Below are 18619 nucleotides of genomic sequence, written 5' to 3'. Positions count from 1 at the left end.
CACGTTAAATCTGGAATATTTACGGATATAAACATAACTTTGCTCTTTTTTTTTTTATACATAGAATGTTCACTGGCACAGACTCAGTTACTATTACTATGGATTACGGCCATTAATTAAAGTGGAGAGGGAGGACACCGACCTCACAAAGTCAGAGTGGCATGTAAAATCTCAAATGCGACAAGAGATAAGCTGCTGGCTTGTGGATAGTAGGACCTATATTTATATATATTTCTATAGATATGTACTTTTTTTTTTCTACTCCACACACACGTGATGCCTTTCGAGTGGCGAATGGTTTAGATTCAAACAGAATTAGAATTTGGTCATATTTGCAGTAAACTCTGGTTCACATGATTTCCAACCGAGGCCGGAAAATGAAGACAATTTCTAGTTGCGGGTTCAAACACACACGACACTAATGACATACAGAAAAAACACCCTGTAAACACACACATCACGCCACATCCACTAGTTGGCTGGAATTTTAAAGCGTGCCGCTTTTGACAGGGGGCAGTCAAATAGTACGCAAACACACGTGGGATTTTCACATAAGCAAGTCTGTATAGGCAAACTGCGCCGTTGATGTACATTCACGGGCGGTGCGAGCCCAGCGTGACCTTTGGCCCCGTGTTGACAGGTGCGCAGATATTGGACACACAGAACTTGCCTGCAAACAAGTTCACGGTGATGTATAGTGATAACTCTCTTCCATGGGATGGCAGAAAGTACAAGTGTGTCAATTTGCAAGGAAATGGAGTGGTCCTTTCAGCATACAACGGTCCCTCGAGATGCTTTTGCAATACGAGCCGTGGCTTGGATACATTTTTATTTGGATTAGTGGAAGGGCAGTATAAGGTGGCGCTAACGTGCCTTTTATCTGCTTTGCTAATCGCCGATAACACCATGGAACAAAAAAAAAGGACAAAACATTTGCAAAAGTTGTGCTTGCGGTTTCTCAGTTTTCAGGTTATGTGCGAGCGAATGTTTTGACTGTACCAAGTACTCTTAATATAAAATCAAAAACAACAGATTGCATTAGCCTTCATTTCGATAAATGAGATTCGTGTTTTACGACATGCGTGCGGTCGGCGAACTAATCTCTCATCTCGAGACACCGCTGTAAATGTTGGGAAGCACAGAAACTGACCTTGATAAAAGTGTGCAGAGGCGCCACAGCTCATTTAAAAAAAAAAAAAAAAATGGATCATTTAAATCAAGGGACTAAAATGGGCGCACACGTTCCGGCTCGTCTTAAATACTCTCACGCAAACACACACATATACTGTATACATCTCTCTACGTCTATCATGGCTCCATCTCCATCAGCGTTCAGTTGGGAAAGAAGAGGCAGCCGGGACCGGATCCACTGGGGGGGTTGGAGACGGCGGCGCCGGAGCGCGACGGGACTGGAGGAGGAACGCCCGGGATGGAGTTTAACCAGTCGGGTTCGGGAAAGAGGGCCGTGTTAGGGGGCAGAGTTTTGGCCCGGTGCGCGGGGAAGGCCGGGGAAGGGTTTAACCAGTCCGGCTCAGGAAAAAGGTCAAATTCGAGGGGAGGGGCAGACGGGACCACAGCTTCAGTTACCCAGTCCGGTTCGGTGAGGGCGGCGGAGCTGGGGGTCGCGGCAGCGCGGCCGACCGGAAGCGGGAAGTCGTCGTTGAAGGTGACCCAATTAGGAGGCTGGCGGTGGAGCGGCAGGACGGGTTGCGCGGCCGAAGAGAGCGTGATCGGGGACGCGCCCCGGGAAAGGCGCAGAGGGCCAACTGTGGCGCGGGCGGGCGGCGCCCAATCGTGCTGGCCAAAAAACGGGTTGGTGCTGCAGGGCCGGGCGGGGAGCGGCTCGGCGGCCAAAAGGTTTGGGGAGGCGCGCAGAGTCTCTTGCGAGCGACTGCGGGGCATAGCGGGCGGCGGCGGGAGGAGGCCGGCGGACATCCAGGACGATAAGGAGGCGGGGACGGAGGGCGGACTCCGCAGGGAGGCGCCGCGGTTCAGGGATCGGGAAGGGATCAGGAAGTCGAGGGCGTCCGGGCCCTTGGGCTTGGATTGGACGCCATTCACTCCGTTGGTCTGAGACAAAAATAAAATCATCAATGGCAATCCGCAACAAGCACATGAAGCACTAGCACAGATGAATGAAATCTGGCAAAAAGACAATCCTAACACCTATGAAAGCACACAGAAAGGAAACCTAAGGAGGACATAACCAAAAAGAGGAGGCGACGTGCAGATGCATTTTGGACGATAGACATCAAGTACCTGTCACCCCGAAGGCTTGTCCGGCTTGTGAGAGAAAGGACAAACGAGTCAAGAGACAAAAGCCAGAAGAAGACATTAAGCTTGGCAGAAAAGAGAGAAGGCTAGCAGCTCCTTTTTCTCAGAGGCTGAAGAAAGGAAAGGCCCGGTCACCAACCTTGGGGGCCGAGTCGCCCTTGGCGGCGTCCGGCGGCAGACCATGATGAGATCGGGAACGGGGCGGTGGCTTAGGAGAAGCCAGCGTCTGCGGCGGGGCGGCGTGCGTGGGCTGCATGGGGGGAGGCAGCTGAGACTGGGTCGGGCCGGTGGGCTGGGGCTGTGCCGACGGTCTCGCCGCAGGGGCCACCGTGGGCAGCGCGGGACCCGCTGGAGGGCGGTGACACCAAAGTGAGTTTTCGCTTAGAACGGCGGGCGCCATAGTAACAAAACCAGGCTCGCACCTAGAGGAAGATCAGACGGTTTGGTCGGTCGAGGCGCCCCGGGGTGGGTGTCGGCGGTGACTTGAGGGGCCCCCGGGTGCACGTCAGAGGTGGGGCGGGGAGCGCCCGGGTGGGGAAGAGGAGAGGCACGAGACTGCGAAGCCACGCTGATCACGCCGGCTCGAGGGGGAAGATTCTGGTGAAAAAAACACAAGCGCCCCAAAAGTCTCATCAGGATGAGAAAAATCAGCGATGCCATCTTCCTGCTAACTCGTATCGTCGCTTTCTGAGCGGTTGAGGCGGGAACCTACCGGCCTGGAGGCACCTGCCGCTGCGGGGGGGCCTGCGGTTGCCTGGCCTCGACCTGAAAGCGTTCACACAAAACAAAGCAAGTCAAGCTCGCCCCCTACACAACGGAAGGACAACAAATCGTGTGCTGTGCTAAAAAAAAATACATGTTAATCCGCATCTGCTAAAGTTATCTTCTCAAGATAGTCTTATCTTGTACTTGACCAAGCGCCGAAACCGGAGGTGCTTGGTCGCTTGTCAATTCTTTTGCCGAGGCCAGTTTGAGGACCGCCGCTTTGCGCCACTCACCTGCGACGGACCGAGGGAGAGCCGGGCTTTTTGATCCTTTGCCGCACAGTGGAAACCAAAAAGACACAATTGTCACACATTCCCTCCCTCCCCCTCCTTCGACAACGACCGATACCATAATCAAAGTCATCCCGCTAACAGCCGTTTTCTTTTGGCTAGTTTAAGATGCTACCTGAGGGGGGCGGCGGGCGCTGGGGCGGCGTGGGTCTCACGGGGGGCGCGTTGGGTCGGGGAGGGGGCGCACGCCTGGGCTCCAAGCCTTGGGACGACGGCGCGCCGGGCTGCAGGTCTGCAGGAGGGCCTGAAAGGAAAAAAATGAGGATGTTAGCATGTGTTGAAGAGCTCCACAAGTCATTCCATCGCCGACTTGCACCCCGAAAGCCCAAAATGAATATTCTCCTTTCAACATGTGACGGGACAATAGTCCAGACCAACCGTGACTTTGATGGAGTAAGAATTTATTCGACAAAGTTCAACACGAGCAGGAAATCACAAAATGGTGACAATTGACGAGAAGGGATTTGTTTTTTTTCCAAAGCGGGCCACAGACCATGTCGAAGCGCACTTTGCATGCATGTCTTCCACCTTTGGTGCACCGGTTGCTGCATTGTTGGCGCTTTGTGAAGACGAGCTTTTGGTTCGGCTGACAACCTGGAATGAAAGACAAAAGAAAAATGAGCCGTGACGGCTCAGCATACGACCGTTGGCGATGACGGTCGATGGCACGCGACGTACCGGCGGCGTCCTTGAGCTACTTGGCTTGAGCTTAAGAGTATCTACCGGTATAGAAGCCTACCGCGCTTTACTTGTGAAATGTCATCCTTTGGTACTTGTCCCATCATATAAACTACAAAGTCTTGTGGCATCATTTGCTATGTGAGTTCGGCAGACAAACGGCCTTGTGACACAACTTGTTATCTAACCGTTCATCACAGAGGCGATCTCGAACTAACAAGCTGTCGGCAATCGTTTTGACGCATTCAAAAGTAAGGAATGCTCGCTGGCTGGCCCTTGCTAACGTAGTTACACATCTCAGAAAATAAAATGAAATAAAAAGCGCTTACTTGTGGTGGTCATCCGGGATGGTTTTGCTTGTCCGGCCGTCGATTACAATCGAACATCCTGGCGGCGGCGGCCGTCAAAGTGCACGGCCTCATCGTGTGTAGCTTTTGCCCATTTCATGCACACCTCACGCCCCTCTCGTCCAAGGTCAAGGCCCCTGTGCGTTCAGAACTATCCCGTCTGTCTCGCCAATGGAATCGGGCTGTCTTCCCAGCCGAGAGTGCCGCACGCATGTGAAATGGTCGTTATGTTTTATCTCGGAAAATAGGCCGCTAACAATCTTAAGGATGAGACATGTTGAAGCCAACGTCGAGAAGTGAGGGCAAAGTCCCGATTGTATTCTTGTGGATGTTTTGCCACGTGTTCTGTAAAGCGACGTTACGAACAAAGACGACTTTCACGACAACAATAAGTTACCCGCGGTAATATTAGCGGTTAAAATATACGCCTGCGAGTATTGTTAAAATAATTAATTTAATTAATTAAATGAACTGACCGTCTACGAGAGTCAAATTATCCATCGCTTAAAGCGTTATGACACCGCTAGGTGGATACTAATTGTTAGCCTGCACCTTTGTGTTGGCATGACGCTACGAAGATTAAAGGCAAAGGTTTAAAGTTGTTTTGATTAACTAGTAAACATCAACTTTGAGTGGCAAGTAACAGCTCATGTTTTTGCTGACAAGTCAAAGCAAAACATTGATCGGAACAACGCCTCGTGATTTTGCTTCCACCTCTGTCACGTAGCTTACCTTGTGAGGGTCGGGCCGGTTGAGCGGTGCGTCCGGGCCTGCCGGCCTCGCCGTGGGTGGGGGAGGCGCAGGGGCTGCCTCGCGGCGAGGTCATCGGGGAGGAACCCGACGCCGAGTCGGCGGACGGCTGCAGGTGCTGCGGAAGGACCGCCTCCACCTCCTCGTCCACGTCGCCCTCCATGTCATAGTCGTCGTCGCCCATGTCGGCGTCTTCGGCCAGGAGGGTGGAGCTAGCCGAGGTGGGGATGCTGCCGCAGATGCGCTCCACGCTCATCTCCTCCTCCAGGCTCTTAATCCAGCCGGGGCTCTTCAGGCGGATGTCGAGCATCTTGCCAAGAACCTACCCATTGGAGTCACGGTCTCAGAACTTCACATCAACGGGTCTATTTTGTGTCGCGAAAGAAGAGGTTGAGAAACCGAACAACTTACGGTGGATGCGCTGAGAGACAAAGCGGCCAGAGCGGAGTAACCGTCCAGGAACGTCACCCACATCTTCTCCTCAAGAAATCTAAAACAGAAACTCTCATGACAACCATGCCAGCCATCTTGAGTGACTCAAATGATTCACTTGAAAAGAAGGAAGGAATCAGAGAAAGTTTCATTCAATTTGTCATTCTGGACATCTTAGGGCTCACCTGATGAGGATGACCTCGCCGAAGCTGGCAAACTTGTCGAGCAGCTCGTCGATGAGCGCATCGTCAAAGTAGTCGTCGGGTCCGGACGAGCACAGCGACACCAGGACCGTGCCGTCCGGGGGTCCCTGCAGGGCAATAACGTCCTTGTAGACCTGGTGCCGGGCCTCCGGGTCCACCTCCAGGACATCCACATCAACGATGGACACCACCGGCCTGCAAACCCATCATTATTATCTTCACGATCTAAAGAAGACCTTGTGTTTTAGAGTGCGGTCGGTCACCTGTGGTCCGAGGTCTTGAGCTCAGCCCTGCCGTAGTACTTGAGGGTCCCGGGGCTCCAGGGGTAATCCGGGTCGTCCTCGTTTTCGCCTGACGTCGAAGCGCCAACCACGTTCATCTCCTCAGCTACATACAAATAAGGTCGATCGTCGTAGTTGAAATCTTTTGTAAAAATGTGTTCATCGTCATTTGGAACAAAGTCCAAACTTAAAAGACAATTTTCTTCTATTTTTGCAAGCGTGAGTCAAGTCCAAATTTTTGTTTTTCTATTTTTTTCCTAGGCTTGCGGGCTGGCTACCTGTTTGGTCAAAGTTCCACTTCCTGCGCTTCCACAGGATCCGATCGGTCCAGGCGGGCGTGCGGCACTTCTCGCTGGTGTCGTAGTCCTCCGAGAAAAGGTCGTACTTGTACGTGGGCGCAAAGTCCAGTTTACCCTCGATGAATCCCCGGAACACCTGAGCCACAAATAGGCCTCAGTGAATATTGTAATAGTCAGTTAAAACCATTTTTGGCAATTGATTTTGGATATTGACACGAAAATAAGTATGATAAACGGTTTGAATGTCAAGAAAGGACTGTACCAGTCCGGCGTTCTTCTGGTCAAAGAGCTGGTCGCCAGCGGTCAGCGCATCCCAGTTCTGTTGCCTGATCAGCTCCTTCACCTCCTCGTTGGGCAGGTTGATGCGGTAGTTGAAGTCGCCGCACCAGAAAACGTAGTCGTGAGAGTAGAGCAGGCGTCCCTGGAAGAGGAGAGGAACGGAGAAGGTGCGCTTGGACGGCTTTTCACGGGCGGTCTCACCATGGGGAAGCTGAGCCTGCGCGTGATCTCGTTGTAGTCGTCGTTCCTCTCCTTGACCTGCGACTGTCCCGCGGCAAAATGCGAGCACACGAAGCAGATGCTGGTGGTGTGGAAGAGCAGGCGGATGGCCACGCCGCCTTTGTTCCCCGTGGCGCCGCCCATGCCCGTCTTCACCGTGTCCACTGCCACGTCCCTGTGCGACAGGCAAAGGAGAAAACCTCAGAGTCGTGGATCATGGCTTCGATTTCGGAATGGAAATTGAAAATGGGTCTACCTGATGAAGGGGGCGTGCTGGGGGCGGATGAACACGAACAAGCACACGCCCACCAGCTGCTCGGAAGCCAGCAGCACATACTTGTGGTCCCGCGAGATGTTCTTCTGCAACTCGGCGGCCCACAGCTTCTGGTTGGTGGTGCTGCCGGAACATCGGTGACAACGTGAGCGAACATGTGGCCTCATTATTTGGTGCGGCGGGGCGTACCTGGCGCTGACGATGTTTCCAGCGTTCAGCTCCACCATTTCCTCAAAGCCGATGGCAAAGATGTCGATCGGGTTGGCTTTGCTGTCTGGAAAGAGTTGATAGAACAGTTGGTGATAATTCTAGCCAGGGCCTCGCGGCAAGGTGAGAACGACCCCGAGGTGGCCGAGTAACCTTGGAACTCGGGGAGGCCGGCGATCTTGGGGGCGTCCAGCAGCCAGTCGTTGAGGGTCTGGTTCCGGAAGGCGATGCTACGGAACTGCTTGCCGCCGTTGACGTTCCACGTGCCCACGCACACTCGGATCGGCTTGGGCCGGGTGTACTTGCGGTGGTTCCGGCACATACCTAGCAGCACTCGGGGCGAGGCTGTGCAAAAAGGGGGTTGGGTTAAATTGTATTTGCCACACACACGTCTTGGACTGCACCTTCGATCTTGTAGCGGACATTAAGCAAGAAACTCAAAAGAAATGACACGAAAACAAATTATGGGAAATGCGTCACACAAATGGAAGGGTGTGTGTGTGGGGGGGGGCAAAATACATCTCCTTTAAACATTCAGCACGCATGAAATGAGTGGCAAAGGGTGGATTCACTCGAGGGGGCGCTCAGGTAGCATACCTGACTGCAAGACGGGCTCAGTGACTAACGAGAGCGCAGCGTGGAGAGAAGGAAGAGAATGTCAGGTTAGAGCAAAGTTGCGGCAGCGAGGCCAAGCGGGCAAGGATGCGGCGGTGGGACTCACCGTAGAGGCTGGAAGTGGTGAGCAAGGCCCGCGCCTTGTCGGCCAGGTCGCTGTTGAGCGTGGAGCCCAGTCGCAGGATGTCGATGGCTTCCTGCTTGGAGCTGTCAAAGAAGTTGTTCTGGATGGTCCTGGTCACCGAGCGAGCGCCGTCTTTCAACTTGCTTGCCTGAAGGCGAGGAGACCACGCCGGGTTATTTGGCGCCATCTGCTGTTTTCTTGCCCGTGTGCGACCATGGGCTTGACTCGCCGCTTTTTGTTTAGATCCCTTTTTTTTCCCCCATGAGAGAACACCAATGAACATGTGAAACATGCACAAAATTGATGCCAAAAAAAAAAACAGCTTGAAGGTTTTCGTTTTTTTTTTTTTTTTGAAGAATATAAGCTTGACTTTTTATACAGAGGGGAAACAGGTTGCACCGCACACAAATCACCTCCCGGTAGAAGAGAATCGAGTTGTTCTGCCAGATGAACCAAGATGCATTTGAGTCATGATTTTCCAACCATGAAATCAAACCATTCCACTTTTTGTGAAGGAGAATTTACGTCGAATTGTAAAATAGCTGTGGTTGGAAAAATCTGCCACAAAAGAAGCCCGTTGAAATGGTTCAGAAGCGGGAGGAAAGAAAGGATTTCTCAAATCAGCTAAAAACCACAGAAGAAGAAAAGCTGCTCATTCCGTCCCGCCACAAAGACCATGAACGGGGCATTTCGAAAGAAAGCTCAATCGGGAACTTACCGCACGTGCGGAGCGTTGCAGAAGGCGGCAAAAAGAAACGACACACAGCAGAGTTAAGCGAGATCGCGCGGAAACGCACGCGTGTACAATCGTTGTGCGGGTGCGCCACCTTGGCCTTGCCGTCTAGGGCGCCGGTGCCGGCGTAGATCTTGCTGACCGAGTCACCGTTGGCTGACCACATGGTCCGGAACACCTCCTGGAAGCGGGCCACCAGCTGAGGCTTCTCCGTCAAGCCCATTTCCTCCAGTTGCTTGGGCAGCACCTGAAAGGCAAAATGCACTTTTTTTATACACAAATCTTTTGCTTGTCGTCAATATCTAAAACAAAGTGTCGTTATGGAGAAACACAAAAGAACAAGTCACATTGCTAATGTTTACCTCCAGGGCAAAGAAGGCTTGCACGCTGTTGGTTCTGTCCAAACAGTCCAGGCAGTTGGTCCTGATGGTGCCACCTTGGCTCCTATATATATATATATAAAAAAGTCTTGCTATGTGTTATTTGGGGGCGGCACTGAAGCCTCTCTGTGTGAACTGCACAAAGTGTGCGTGACCTGGTGATGCCCATCTCTCCCGAGTAGTAGAAGAAGCCGCAGTCGTCCAGGAACTTGCTAAGCTGCGGCTTGAGCACGCTGTGCAGCTTGTCGGCTTTGCCGCCGCGCACGTTCTGGTGGTAGTCGAAGTTGACCATCTTGACCCACGCCGCGTGCTCCGAGGCCTTCAGGTGACTCTGCGAGGAAACAGAAGTTTAGCGATTTGGCGTACGCCCAATTTACGCCCAACTGGAGTGTGCGGTCACCTGAAAGGCTTTACTGAGCATGTGTTCTCCTTCCTTACTGCCGAGCAGATTGATGATCGCTTGCTTGCCGTACAACCTCTTCAAGGCGGTGAAGTGTCTGGAAAACATCAACGCAAAACCTTCGGAAAAATTGACAGACAATAAAAAAACAAAATGTCTTTTCCAGCCATATTTGGAAAAGAGGAAAGCGAAGGATGAAATAGAGAAAAATAAAGCCGAGGGGAGTCGAACCCTTGGCTTGGTTTGAATTTGAAAAGCAGCTTCCCTCTGTCATTGTCTTCTGGTTCTGCTTCGTCATCACTTCTGCTGAAGCGGCGTGTGCGGTTTTGCACCGGCCCGAGAGAGCAGCGGGAAATAAATTGATAAGGACGGCGAGCGCGCAAGGTGCGGTGTGGAGATTAAGGACAGCCATCTTAAGAGAGTGAGCGTGCGGCCGAGCGCAAAATGGCCGCCGACGGACCGTGACGACTTGTAAGGATGCCTTTCCCGGCAGAGTCGCAAGTACCTTTCAAAGGCTGGAGCGTTGGCTTCAAATCCTCGGGAGAGTTTGACGCGGTGAGAGCCGACCTGAAGGGCAAACACGGCGAGAGACGCACATTAGCACACGGCGGCCGAGTGAACGGATTTGCACAAAGACCTTGAGCGTGGCGAGGGGCACCGGGACATTGGGGGCAGGCACCTAAGCCTCACCCGACTCCACTTTGGCCACCTCCACCAAGGACTATGCTCGAGAACACAAAGGTGACAAAACAATCGGGCACTTTGGAGGTATTGAGGCGAGTCCCGCTCGTTTTCTTCCTCTTATCGTTTCCTTCCTTCCTTTTACTCGGTCACGTGCGGGCTTTCATGATGACATGCACTCCGGAAACAACTCTGGTTTGCGGGAGGCGACATTGGTGGAGGGAGCCGGTGGGAGCGCGACGGCAAGAAAGACCTCAAAAGCGGAAAGCGTTGACAACATTCTAAAAGCGTCGGATTCTCCTCCCCGGTCCGTCCGGTGTTTGCCGCGCATGGCCGACCGCAGACTAACAAATGAAGCCGGAGGAAGCAGTCAGAAGTAGAAGGGGGGGGGGGGGCGTTTTCAAACCAGGCTCTCACCTGACCAAAGATGTCGGGGAGCTGAGGGAAAACAGAGAAATGCCCTTTACCCACCAACAGTGAGTCCGAAGAGGCCATCTGTGCAATGTCACGCCGAGCCCATCAGCATTGGAGTCGCATTCTGTGTCCACATGCCCGTTTTGGTCCTGGCGTGACAACGCACAGACGCTCGGAAGAGTGAGTGAGCCCAAAAACCAAGGCCAGCACAAAAGCCAAGACGGAGCCTTATACCAAGTGGGGTTTGCCTTGGCGTCGACCGGGTTGCCGATTGTCGTTCAGGTACAACATAACCCCTTTAAGGGTCTTTTTCTGAACACAGCACCAAGACGGAGATGGGTTAAACGACAACGCTCGGCCGGCCGCCGCGCCGGACGTGGACCGCGACGCTCCAAAGCGAAAGGCTCGTCGTCCTTAACGGCCGAGACCGGCGGCGTCGGCCTCGTTTGCGCGGCCGACCGACTGAGCAGCATACGAGCGGATTTGCTCGCCGCCTTACCTGGATCCCCGGCTGTTCCCAAAAGAGCGGAATGGAGCCGCGGATCTGGATGAACGACGACACTCTGTCATCAAGGAAGATGGCCTGTCCCACAAAAGGACACAAACGCAGTTGGGGGGGTTGGCATGACACGAAGGAACAGCCACGCCGCCCCAATAGACGAGCGCGTCAAACTGCTCTTGAGAGAGAGACGATTCATTTGGAGATTCTCACCTGCTCGGTCTCCACAAAGTTGGCCACCTGCCCGTCGTCGTTGGTGCCGCGCACGTTGAAGCGCGTGCCGGCCCGCTCAGAGCTGAGGCGGGAGAAGATGCACGCCTTGGCCTGCTTGTGGCCGGCGTAGATCGTCCGGATCTCCACCCCGCCGCACATCAGCCGCAGCAGCCAGTCGTCGCAGTTGACGCCGTAATGCTTCAGGTGCAGGTGCAGCGACTGGTTCCTACGAGCAAAGGCCGGCGTGAGAAGACGAGGCGTCGACATCAAACAGGAGGACTGAAGTGTCGGCGCTCGTACCAGAAGAAGCGGTTGTCTGTGGTGTCCTCCAGGATGCGGCGGCGCGCGTTGAGGCTCAAGTCCATGCCGACGCCCGAGGCGGACCAGGCAAAGTAGAAGTGACCCGAGTTGAGCACCTTGCGCACCTCGCCGATACGTTCCTCGTCGCCGGGGTCGTTCTTCAGCGACACAAAGTCCGTCTGCGTCACCCGGAACACTTCAGACTCCTGCACTTTGCCCACCGAGCTGCAGCCCGTCACTAGCACTAGGCTGTGGAGCATGGAGTCGCCTGCCGGGCGGTAGAAGAACTTTGAGAGCGAGAGTGAAACCTCATAACTGTAAAAACTCAAGTCTTAAGCCTAAATCAAGGCACCAATGTCATCAAGTGACTCTGTTTTGTGCGTGTGGCTCACCCAGGTTGAGGCGGAGGACGCCCAAGATCCCGTAGGCGTCCACTATCTTGGAATACGTGTTCTTAATGGCCTCCTTCTCAGCCGCAGCTGAAGACAAAAATGGCCAAAACGTGAGCCGGCAACCTGGATGGGAGTCGCAAAAGAGGATTCCTTACAGAGGACGGCGACGGCGCCGGATTCAAACATGAGGCACTCTTCCCGAGCGCGCGTCTCCACAATCACGCTGTAGGGGGGCGGGTCCAGCTTGTGGTAGACACGATAACCTTTGCTGAAGGCCATTGTTGACGCCGGATGCAATGACCTACAAGTGGGACTCCAGAAAGATAGCAAGGTCAATCCAAATACTGATCACTAGTATACAGTGGAAATCCACAAGCAAAATTGATTATTCTCCCAATCACCACATTGATCATTTGAGTAAATTGCTGCGGGATGAGTGGTAAAGAAAATGGGATGTCGCCATATATCCGTGTCCATCGTAGACATTTTTTATAGGCAGGGTTGTACCAAGAGGACACGCAAACACAATATTGGAAGGCCGTCACTCAGATTCAAACCTCAAAACTGTGAGGCAGATGAGCTACCCAATAGTCCATTTATGCATCCGACTGATTTCCTCATCGCCGATGAGCATTTCGAAAATCATAATTCGGCACATCCGTCACCTTGTGTGTCTATACACTAGAATGGCATGAATTAAATCGGCAGAATAATCAAACGTCCTTTAAGGAGCCATGCGACAGTGCGAATCGCGACCATATCCAGATTAAAAGCAAAGCGATGAGGCCGGTTGGCACACACGGACAGTCACGACTTTTATTCCAAAACAAAAATAAAAGACCACACGTGCTGGGCTAACGTTACAGCGTTGTGAATGTTAATTTATTAGGGTTACTGTATAAAATATTTACAATCATATTAAATTCTTGGATTGGAGAATCATTTTAGCCGCGTTAGCTTTAGCTCGCTAGCCCTAATCGCTGATTCGCTAGCTTTCCGTCCTAACGTGAATGGCTGCGTCAAACCGGTATTTACCTAAACAATCAGTCTGCTCACGCAGTGGACATTCGGGAAAATGCCTAAGGTAGTCCCGACGAAGCCACTTCCATTGGTGTCACGGTAAAGAATGATTAGATAAACACGGCAGGTAAAGCGAAAAGTGGATTTCTTGGTCGCCTTACCGAGTCTCACCGCCGGGTTGCGACTCCGCTGTCACAACAAAAAATCCTTCCCGCTGTGTTGACACAATGGTACATTCCAACGCCAAACTACGCTAGCTCCGAGAAGGGCGCGGTTCAGCGAGAGGACACAACTGTAATAAACACGAATATTTCACTCAAATATTACAGATCCATGTATAATTCATAAATACACACTTTAATGTACTAAATACGAAAAAGTATGAACGTACTCGTCCAACTTGTTTTTATGATTGACAGTCTCCACTAGCCAATAGCAGCGGACTTTCAGGGACGGACTGTCCAAACGGATTCAGAGGTGGGGAGAGTGTTGGTTACTTTGACCGCACAACTCGACAAACATAACGCACCACTAAAATGGAACTCATACATAAATATAGAATAGAATAATAATATTTTCATTTTTTAAATAATCTGTAGAATCCAATGGCAGCAGACCTCTGGAGGCAAAGCCGTCCAATCGCATTTGAAGGTAGGCGGGGCTTAATTGTTTCACAACACGACCGATTCTGACAATGATAAGAGAAATGACCGGCTTCATACCGTGGTCAGATCGGAGACGAAGATGATTGTAACTGCATGTTGATCGGGTAAGATGCGTTGTGCAAGACTTGGTCAAATTTTATTTTCTTTTAATCATTGCAGCCTTGAACCGAACGTGGACCTCTTTCCTGATGCACGCAACTTTCAATGTGTACTCTACAGTAAAGGGAAGGAAGATGGCAGGTGCTTGTTCAAGAAGTCAGAGCAACATTATATCGGAGTGACAGCTTTCGAAATTGGGGAACCGAGACTTACTGATAATTGGAAGGCAAGTGGTGGTTGTTAGTAATAGACATTGATCGGTTTAAAAAGTATGGCTGTTTACATCTCGTTGCTAGACGCAGTGTGCTTTTTCCAATTGTTCAAAATACTCCAAAACAACCTTGGTAATCGGAAATTAGATTTTTGTGGACAAACAAAGATGCTATTTGAAGGCCATCTTCCTCAGCCCGAGTTTCACGCTTAACATTTTGATGCAGACAAGACAACAGTTGAAAATTGTGCATGTTCATAACTGCTTTCTTATTTATTTATTTCTTTGTCAGGAGCGCTAAAGACTGCTCAGGATGAAGGGTCTCTACCTGGTGGAACCCGTGGTGGCGCTGTACGCCTTCTCCACGTACCTGACGTACCCTCTGGTGACGCAGTATGTGTACCGCCGCCTGTGGCAGGAGCTGACCAACAGCACCTACCCCGTCTCGGACACGTCCGCGTGCGCCGCCGCCAACGCCAGCGACAACCAGACCGACTATTTCCAGGTGAGTCGTCCGAGAATCTGCGGGAAGCACAAGCAAAGTGCTCGCAACAGTCAAACTACAAACAAAGTCAATTTGATGTTGTTTATGTCCAAGAACAACCTCCCTTTGCCTTCTGCTAACTTAATGCTAACACACATAGCATAGTTGTGGTGTCATAACGCTTCCAATCGATGGAAATCTCAACTCAAATGGTCCATCAACACATATGATATTATAATATATTCTTTATCCTCTCCTAAGAACAACAAATATCACTGCAGCTGACTGAGGTGTATTTTGGTGCAGCTTTTGTGTGCAAATGAGGTCACCTGACTTGAGTTCCTGCAGTGCTAAAGTTAGGCACCGGGCCAGGTGCGTGGAGGTTTAGTTCTGCTTGTCTCGTTTTTACTTCTGCTTTGGTCATATCATCTGGCATGCAGAGAAACATGTCCCAATTGTATTCAGAGCTCCAAATGTTCAGAGGGGAGAAAAAAAAACTTCAGTTGCTCCAAACAGACATATGGACGGAACCAAACGAGACAGTCAGGAATCCTCACTACGCTGCAGTATTATCAGTCGGAGGACTCAAACTATTTAGTTGTATGTCTTTGTGTATTCCTTGCTCGGTCTAGGACGCTTCCCATGATGCGCTAGCCTCGAGCTAGCTAGCAGACTTTGACACCGAGTGACCTGAACTTTGCTGACAGTTTGCCACGTTTCTATGCATGTCCAGAAGGTGCAGGAGCAGGCTTCCCTGTTCTCGCTGTACTCTCAGATCCTTTCGGCCGTGCCGTCTTTGCTGGTTACCCTCCTGCTGGTGGCGTACAGTGACCGGGCGGGGCGGAAGGTGGCCATCATCCTGCCGCTGGTGGGCACACTGCTCTACACGCTGTCCCTGCTGCTGGTGTCCTTCTTGCGGCTCAACGTCTACTTGTTGGTGGGCGCCTCGCTGCTGTCTGCCCTCTTCGGGGGCCTGGGCACCTTCCTGGGCGGTTGCTTCGCCTACGTGGCCGACTTGAGCGGCGGAGGGGACGGCCGGCGGATGACGCTGCGCATCGCCGGGCTGGACATGATGATCGGGCTGCTGTCGGGCGTGGCCGCGCTGTCCACGGGCTACTACCTGAGGGCAGCGGGGTTCAACGGGCCCTTCCTAACTTCGGCCATCTGCCAGTTCCTGGTCCTGCTTTACGCCGTCTTCATTCTGGAGGAGACGGTGACGCGGGCGGACTCGGACGGTGTCGGCGGGTGGGCCGCCGTGCGGCACATGTTCTTCGCAATCTACAGGATGTTGGCGAGGGCCGCTCCCAAGCGGCGCACGCTGCTCCTCCTCCTGGTGTCCATCTTCACCAGCTTGTCCTTCACCTCAGTGGGCAGCTTCTCCTTAATAGTGCTGTACGAGCTCAAGGAGCCGCTGTGCTGGAGCGAGATTCTCATTGGCTACGGCGCGGCGTTGTCCACCACCGTCTTCTTGTTCAGCTTCGTGGGCGTGGCCGCGTTCACCTACTGCGGTGTCCCGCAGCTGCTTGTGGTGCTTACGGGCATCCTTTCTTTGGCGGCGGGCATGACCATGGTGGCCTTTTCCAAAACCACTTTGATGATGTTTCTAGGTGAGCTATCTCTAACAAGCGGTCGGGCTGCAGTGGCGGCTTTCGGCCAAAGAGCGAGGTGTCACCAGATGAATGCTTGCTAATGCGTCCTCAGCGAGGCTTCCCATGTTGCTGTCCATCATGCCCTTCTCAGTGCTGCGATCCATGATGTCGAAAATCATCTCCAAGTCCGAGCAGGGTGAGCGACCGCGACGCTCTGCCGCTTGTTTGCTTCAAAATATCCAATTGTTTTCTTTTTCCCTTCCTATGCAGGTGCCTTGTTTGCCTTGCTCTCCTTCGCGGAGGTCCTGACATCCAACGTGTCGGCGGCGGTCTTCAATACCGCCTACGCTGCCACGGTGGCTCTGTACCCCGGGTTCGTCTTCTTGCTCGGCGCCGGACTCTGCGCCATCCCGACCATACTTCTGGGGTGAGCCAGTGAGGGAGTGAGGGAGACCCCAAAGTGAATACTTTTGTGCAGGAGCCCCAAAGGGGCACCCTGACCAGTTCTTATCTGACAGGAAACTTCACAACCTGACTTGAACTTGTCAGCAGCACAACGAGCGGCTGAAAAAAAGTGCCCAGCAAACTCTTTTTGTGCAACTGTGCACTTCGGTCGTTGCACTCTGCCTTAAAATAAACACGTGCGCGTTGAGTGCGCACAAAAGTAGTACGCAAGTAGTACTTGTAAAGTCATGCGCCATCTGAAGTGAATTTGTGTGTGTCTTGTGTGTTTTCTGATCAGAGTCCATGACATTTCAAGTCTGGTGATCATTTATAGTTAAATATCCATATACCAAGGCCCGAATAGCTAACCTTAGCCTGAAACCGATTAAACTTGTGATGTGGGAAAATGAAAGTAGCCGAAATTTTTTTTTCGTCTTTCCAGCGTGGTGTGCGCGATGGGAGTGGACGTGGCCGTCGAGGATGAGACGCTGAACGAAGACGAGCGTCCCCAAGCGGACAAGGACGCGCCTCAGGATGACAGCGACTGCGACCCGCTGCTAAACTGAAAAACACAGGGAGGGAATAACGTCTGAAAATGTCCTTTAAAAAATGTATAGGTCAGTGTGTGTGTGATGTAATTGTTTTGAAATACAAGTTTTCTCAGCCACCACTAGAGGTCTCTGTGGAAATGTCTAAAATGGGCTTGAAGAGGACACCATGAATCCAGCGCCAATTTAACAATCACTTCACTTACCCCAATGTGTGGGTAGATGTTCTAGCAATGACAGTAGTCCTCCTGATGAGACAGGAAGCTGCAAGTCTAACGGAAAGTCTGGGAACATCAACATCTCTTTGGGAAGGTTGGTCCTGTGCCCCAAAGAATGAGTTTGCAGTCATAAGATCAACATTTTAATTCATGTACACATAACAGAACAGAAAATCCAGATTTCTTCAACAAAACTGAGGCATTTATTTCTTTCTTGTATTTTTTTTTTCTGGCAAAAACAAACAAACAGCAGTCATTTAGCGGCAGCGTTGACGTGCTGCGGAGGCGGCTGTTGCTGTGGCGGCGGCTGCTCGGCAAGCGCCTGCTGCAGCCGCGTTCGCTTCCTGGAGTAGTGCTGCCAGTGTAGCAGTTGCTGTTCGTCGATGAATTTGGCGCATTGCGCGTTCACCAGCTCCTTGCGGAAGTGCTCGTACTGCAGCAGCTCCAGCATGTGCAGGCAGTGGGGGTACCTAAACGCACACCGAGAGAGCGAGGGAAAAACTACTTTGATACTTGATGCATCATTTGGAGATGTCTAACTCCTCAGATTATCTCGTGTGCAGCATCGACAGATGAAAACAGTTCAGATATTAATCATTTATCGATATGAGCTTTGGCGGTCTTACTTGAGAAACTTGGCGTAGTCGGGCTCCTTCCAGTACAACAAATACTTGAGGTAATTGATGAAGGGTTTCTCCCTGAGGAAGCCCCTCTGAGCCAGGACTACACACGCACAGTGTACTATTATTAGCAATATGTAACAATAATAAGATGTTGTTAACAATATGAAGGCACACACTTACAGTTGAGATAGTTTGGGTTGGCCAAACACTGAATGAACTCCAACTCTGACTGGAAGCGGGTCCGAGCTTGCTCCTCTACACGTACACGTACAAACACGTTACTCTTTTGGGATGCTAGCAATTGTTGTATAACGGATTACGAGATTGTGAAGAATCTATAAAAAATGACGTACCGACGTTCGAATCATATCAATATGATCAATAACAACATAACACGAAGAAAAGGAATGGGAGCGTCTATTTTGTATTTGGTGTAGCTTTAGCTTGTTAGCACGATGGAAGCTCGGTGAAACATTTAAAGCTGGTTTACCTGTTTCCATGACTGCTCTCAGTTGTAAAATGAAGAGAAAAAAGACGCTTCTTTCGTCCGCCGAGAAAAAGTAAATTATAGAAAGAGAAAATGTGTCGAAAAGCGTCCGTTTGTTGCTTCGTGTAGTTTAGCCGAACGAAAACACAACCATGTCAGCCATGTTTTCCGGAAATGAAGAG

The 18619-nt window shown here is 51.6% G+C and overlaps 3 protein-coding genes across 18 annotated transcripts; 1 reads left to right on the top strand and 2 right to left on the bottom strand.

Moving 5' to 3' along the window:
- Positions 1–4: 4 nt before the first annotated feature.
- On the bottom strand, positions 5–13372 carry synj1 (synaptojanin 1). 10 transcript variants are annotated; one of them, XM_061299831.1, is made up of 30 exons: positions 13231–13295; positions 13085–13151; positions 12205–12362; positions 12050–12136; positions 11658–11925; positions 11358–11583; positions 11145–11228; positions 10880–10957; positions 10056–10117; positions 9551–9647; positions 9306–9481; positions 9133–9214; positions 8865–9017; positions 8020–8185; positions 7896–7919; positions 7452–7643; positions 7281–7365; positions 7074–7214; positions 6800–6992; positions 6582–6740; positions 6299–6455; positions 6003–6126; positions 5722–5934; positions 5516–5594; positions 5087–5426; positions 3445–3573; positions 2987–3039; positions 2697–2871; positions 2414–2622; positions 5–2070 (listed from the first exon to the last, which is right to left on the bottom strand). In XM_061299831.1, the coding sequence occupies exons 3-30, from the start codon at positions 12326–12328 to the stop codon at positions 1333–1335; spliced, it is 4614 nt and encodes a 1537-aa protein (XP_061155815.1). In that variant the 5' UTR covers positions 12329–12362; positions 13085–13151; positions 13231–13295; the 3' UTR covers positions 5–1332. The 10 variants fall into 10 exon arrangements, with proteins under 10 accessions (XP_061155815.1, XP_061155817.1, XP_061155814.1 ...); XM_061299833.1 differs by having other exon boundaries at positions 12205–12350; positions 13231–13259; XM_061299830.1 differs by lacking the exon at positions 13085–13151 and having other exon boundaries at positions 13231–13372.
- On the top strand, positions 13223–18612 carry si:dkey-5g14.1 (lysosomal proton-coupled steroid conjugate and bile acid symporter SLC46A3). 7 transcript variants are annotated; one of them, XM_061299860.1, is made up of 10 exons: positions 13223–13363; positions 13489–13546; positions 13669–13720; positions 13801–13838; positions 13954–14059; positions 14337–14549; positions 15262–16135; positions 16230–16313; positions 16388–16544; positions 17004–18612. In XM_061299860.1, exons 6-10 carry the CDS (start codon positions 14358–14360, stop codon positions 17125–17127), a joined length of 1431 nt encoding a protein of 476 aa, XP_061155844.1. In that variant the 5' UTR covers positions 13223–13363; positions 13489–13546; positions 13669–13720; positions 13801–13838; positions 13954–14059; positions 14337–14357; the 3' UTR covers positions 17128–18612. The 7 variants fall into 7 exon arrangements, with proteins under 7 accessions (XP_061155844.1, XP_061155847.1, XP_061155849.1 ...); XM_061299863.1 differs by lacking the exon at positions 13801–13838 and having other exon boundaries at positions 13894–14059; XM_061299862.1 differs by lacking the exons at positions 13223–13363; positions 13489–13546; positions 13801–13838 and having other exon boundaries at positions 13554–13720; positions 13894–14059.
- Positions 17458–18583, bottom strand: med31 (mediator complex subunit 31). The gene is made up of 4 exons (XM_061299889.1): positions 18441–18583; positions 18131–18205; positions 17954–18050; positions 17458–17797 (listed from the first exon to the last, which is right to left on the bottom strand). The coding sequence occupies exons 1-4, from the start codon at positions 18448–18450 to the stop codon at positions 17581–17583; spliced, it is 399 nt and encodes a 132-aa protein (XP_061155873.1). The 5' UTR covers positions 18451–18583; the 3' UTR covers positions 17458–17580.
- Positions 18613–18619: the final 7 nt, after the last annotated feature.

Source organism: Syngnathus typhle, linkage group LG15, assembly GCF_033458585.1.
Source record: "Syngnathus typhle isolate RoL2023-S1 ecotype Sweden linkage group LG15, RoL_Styp_1.0, whole genome shotgun sequence".
Lineage (NCBI taxonomy): Eukaryota > Metazoa > Chordata > Actinopteri > Syngnathiformes > Syngnathidae > Syngnathus > Syngnathus typhle.
Note: the sequence above shows the minus strand (reverse complement) of the source record. Positions and strands in the feature narration are given on the sequence as shown.

Coding starts and splice junctions, on each gene's coding strand:
- synj1 (XM_061299830.1), bottom strand. CDS start 12,328: ATGGCCTTCAGCAAAGGTTATCGTGTCTACCACAAGCTGGACCCGCCC. Junction 9,648..10,055: donor AACGCTCCAGCCTTTGAAAG/GTACTTGCGACT, acceptor GATGTTTTCCAG/ACACTTCACCGCCTTGAAGA. Junction 7,366..7,451: donor CGGCCTCCCCGAGTTCCAAG/GTTACTCGGCCA, acceptor AACTCTTTCCAG/ACAGCAAAGCCAACCCGATC.
- si:dkey-5g14.1 (XM_061299863.1), top strand. CDS start 14,358: ATGAAGGGTCTCTACCTGGTGGAACCCGTGGTGGCGCTGTACGCCTTC. Junction 14,550..15,261: donor ACCAGACCGACTATTTCCAG/GTGAGTCGTCCG, acceptor ATGCATGTCCAG/AAGGTGCAGGAGCAGGCTTC. Junction 16,545..17,003: donor ATCCCGACCATACTTCTGGG/GTGAGCCAGTGA, acceptor TCGTCTTTCCAG/CGTGGTGTGCGCGATGGGAG.
- med31 (XM_061299889.1), bottom strand. Junction 18,051..18,130: donor CAACCCAAACTATCTCAACT/GTAAGTGTGTGC, acceptor GTGCGTGTGTAG/TCCTGGCTCAGAGGGGCTTC. Junction 17,798..17,953: donor GACTACGCCAAGTTTCTCAA/GTAAGACCGCCA, acceptor GTGTGCGTTTAG/GTACCCCCACTGCCTGCACA.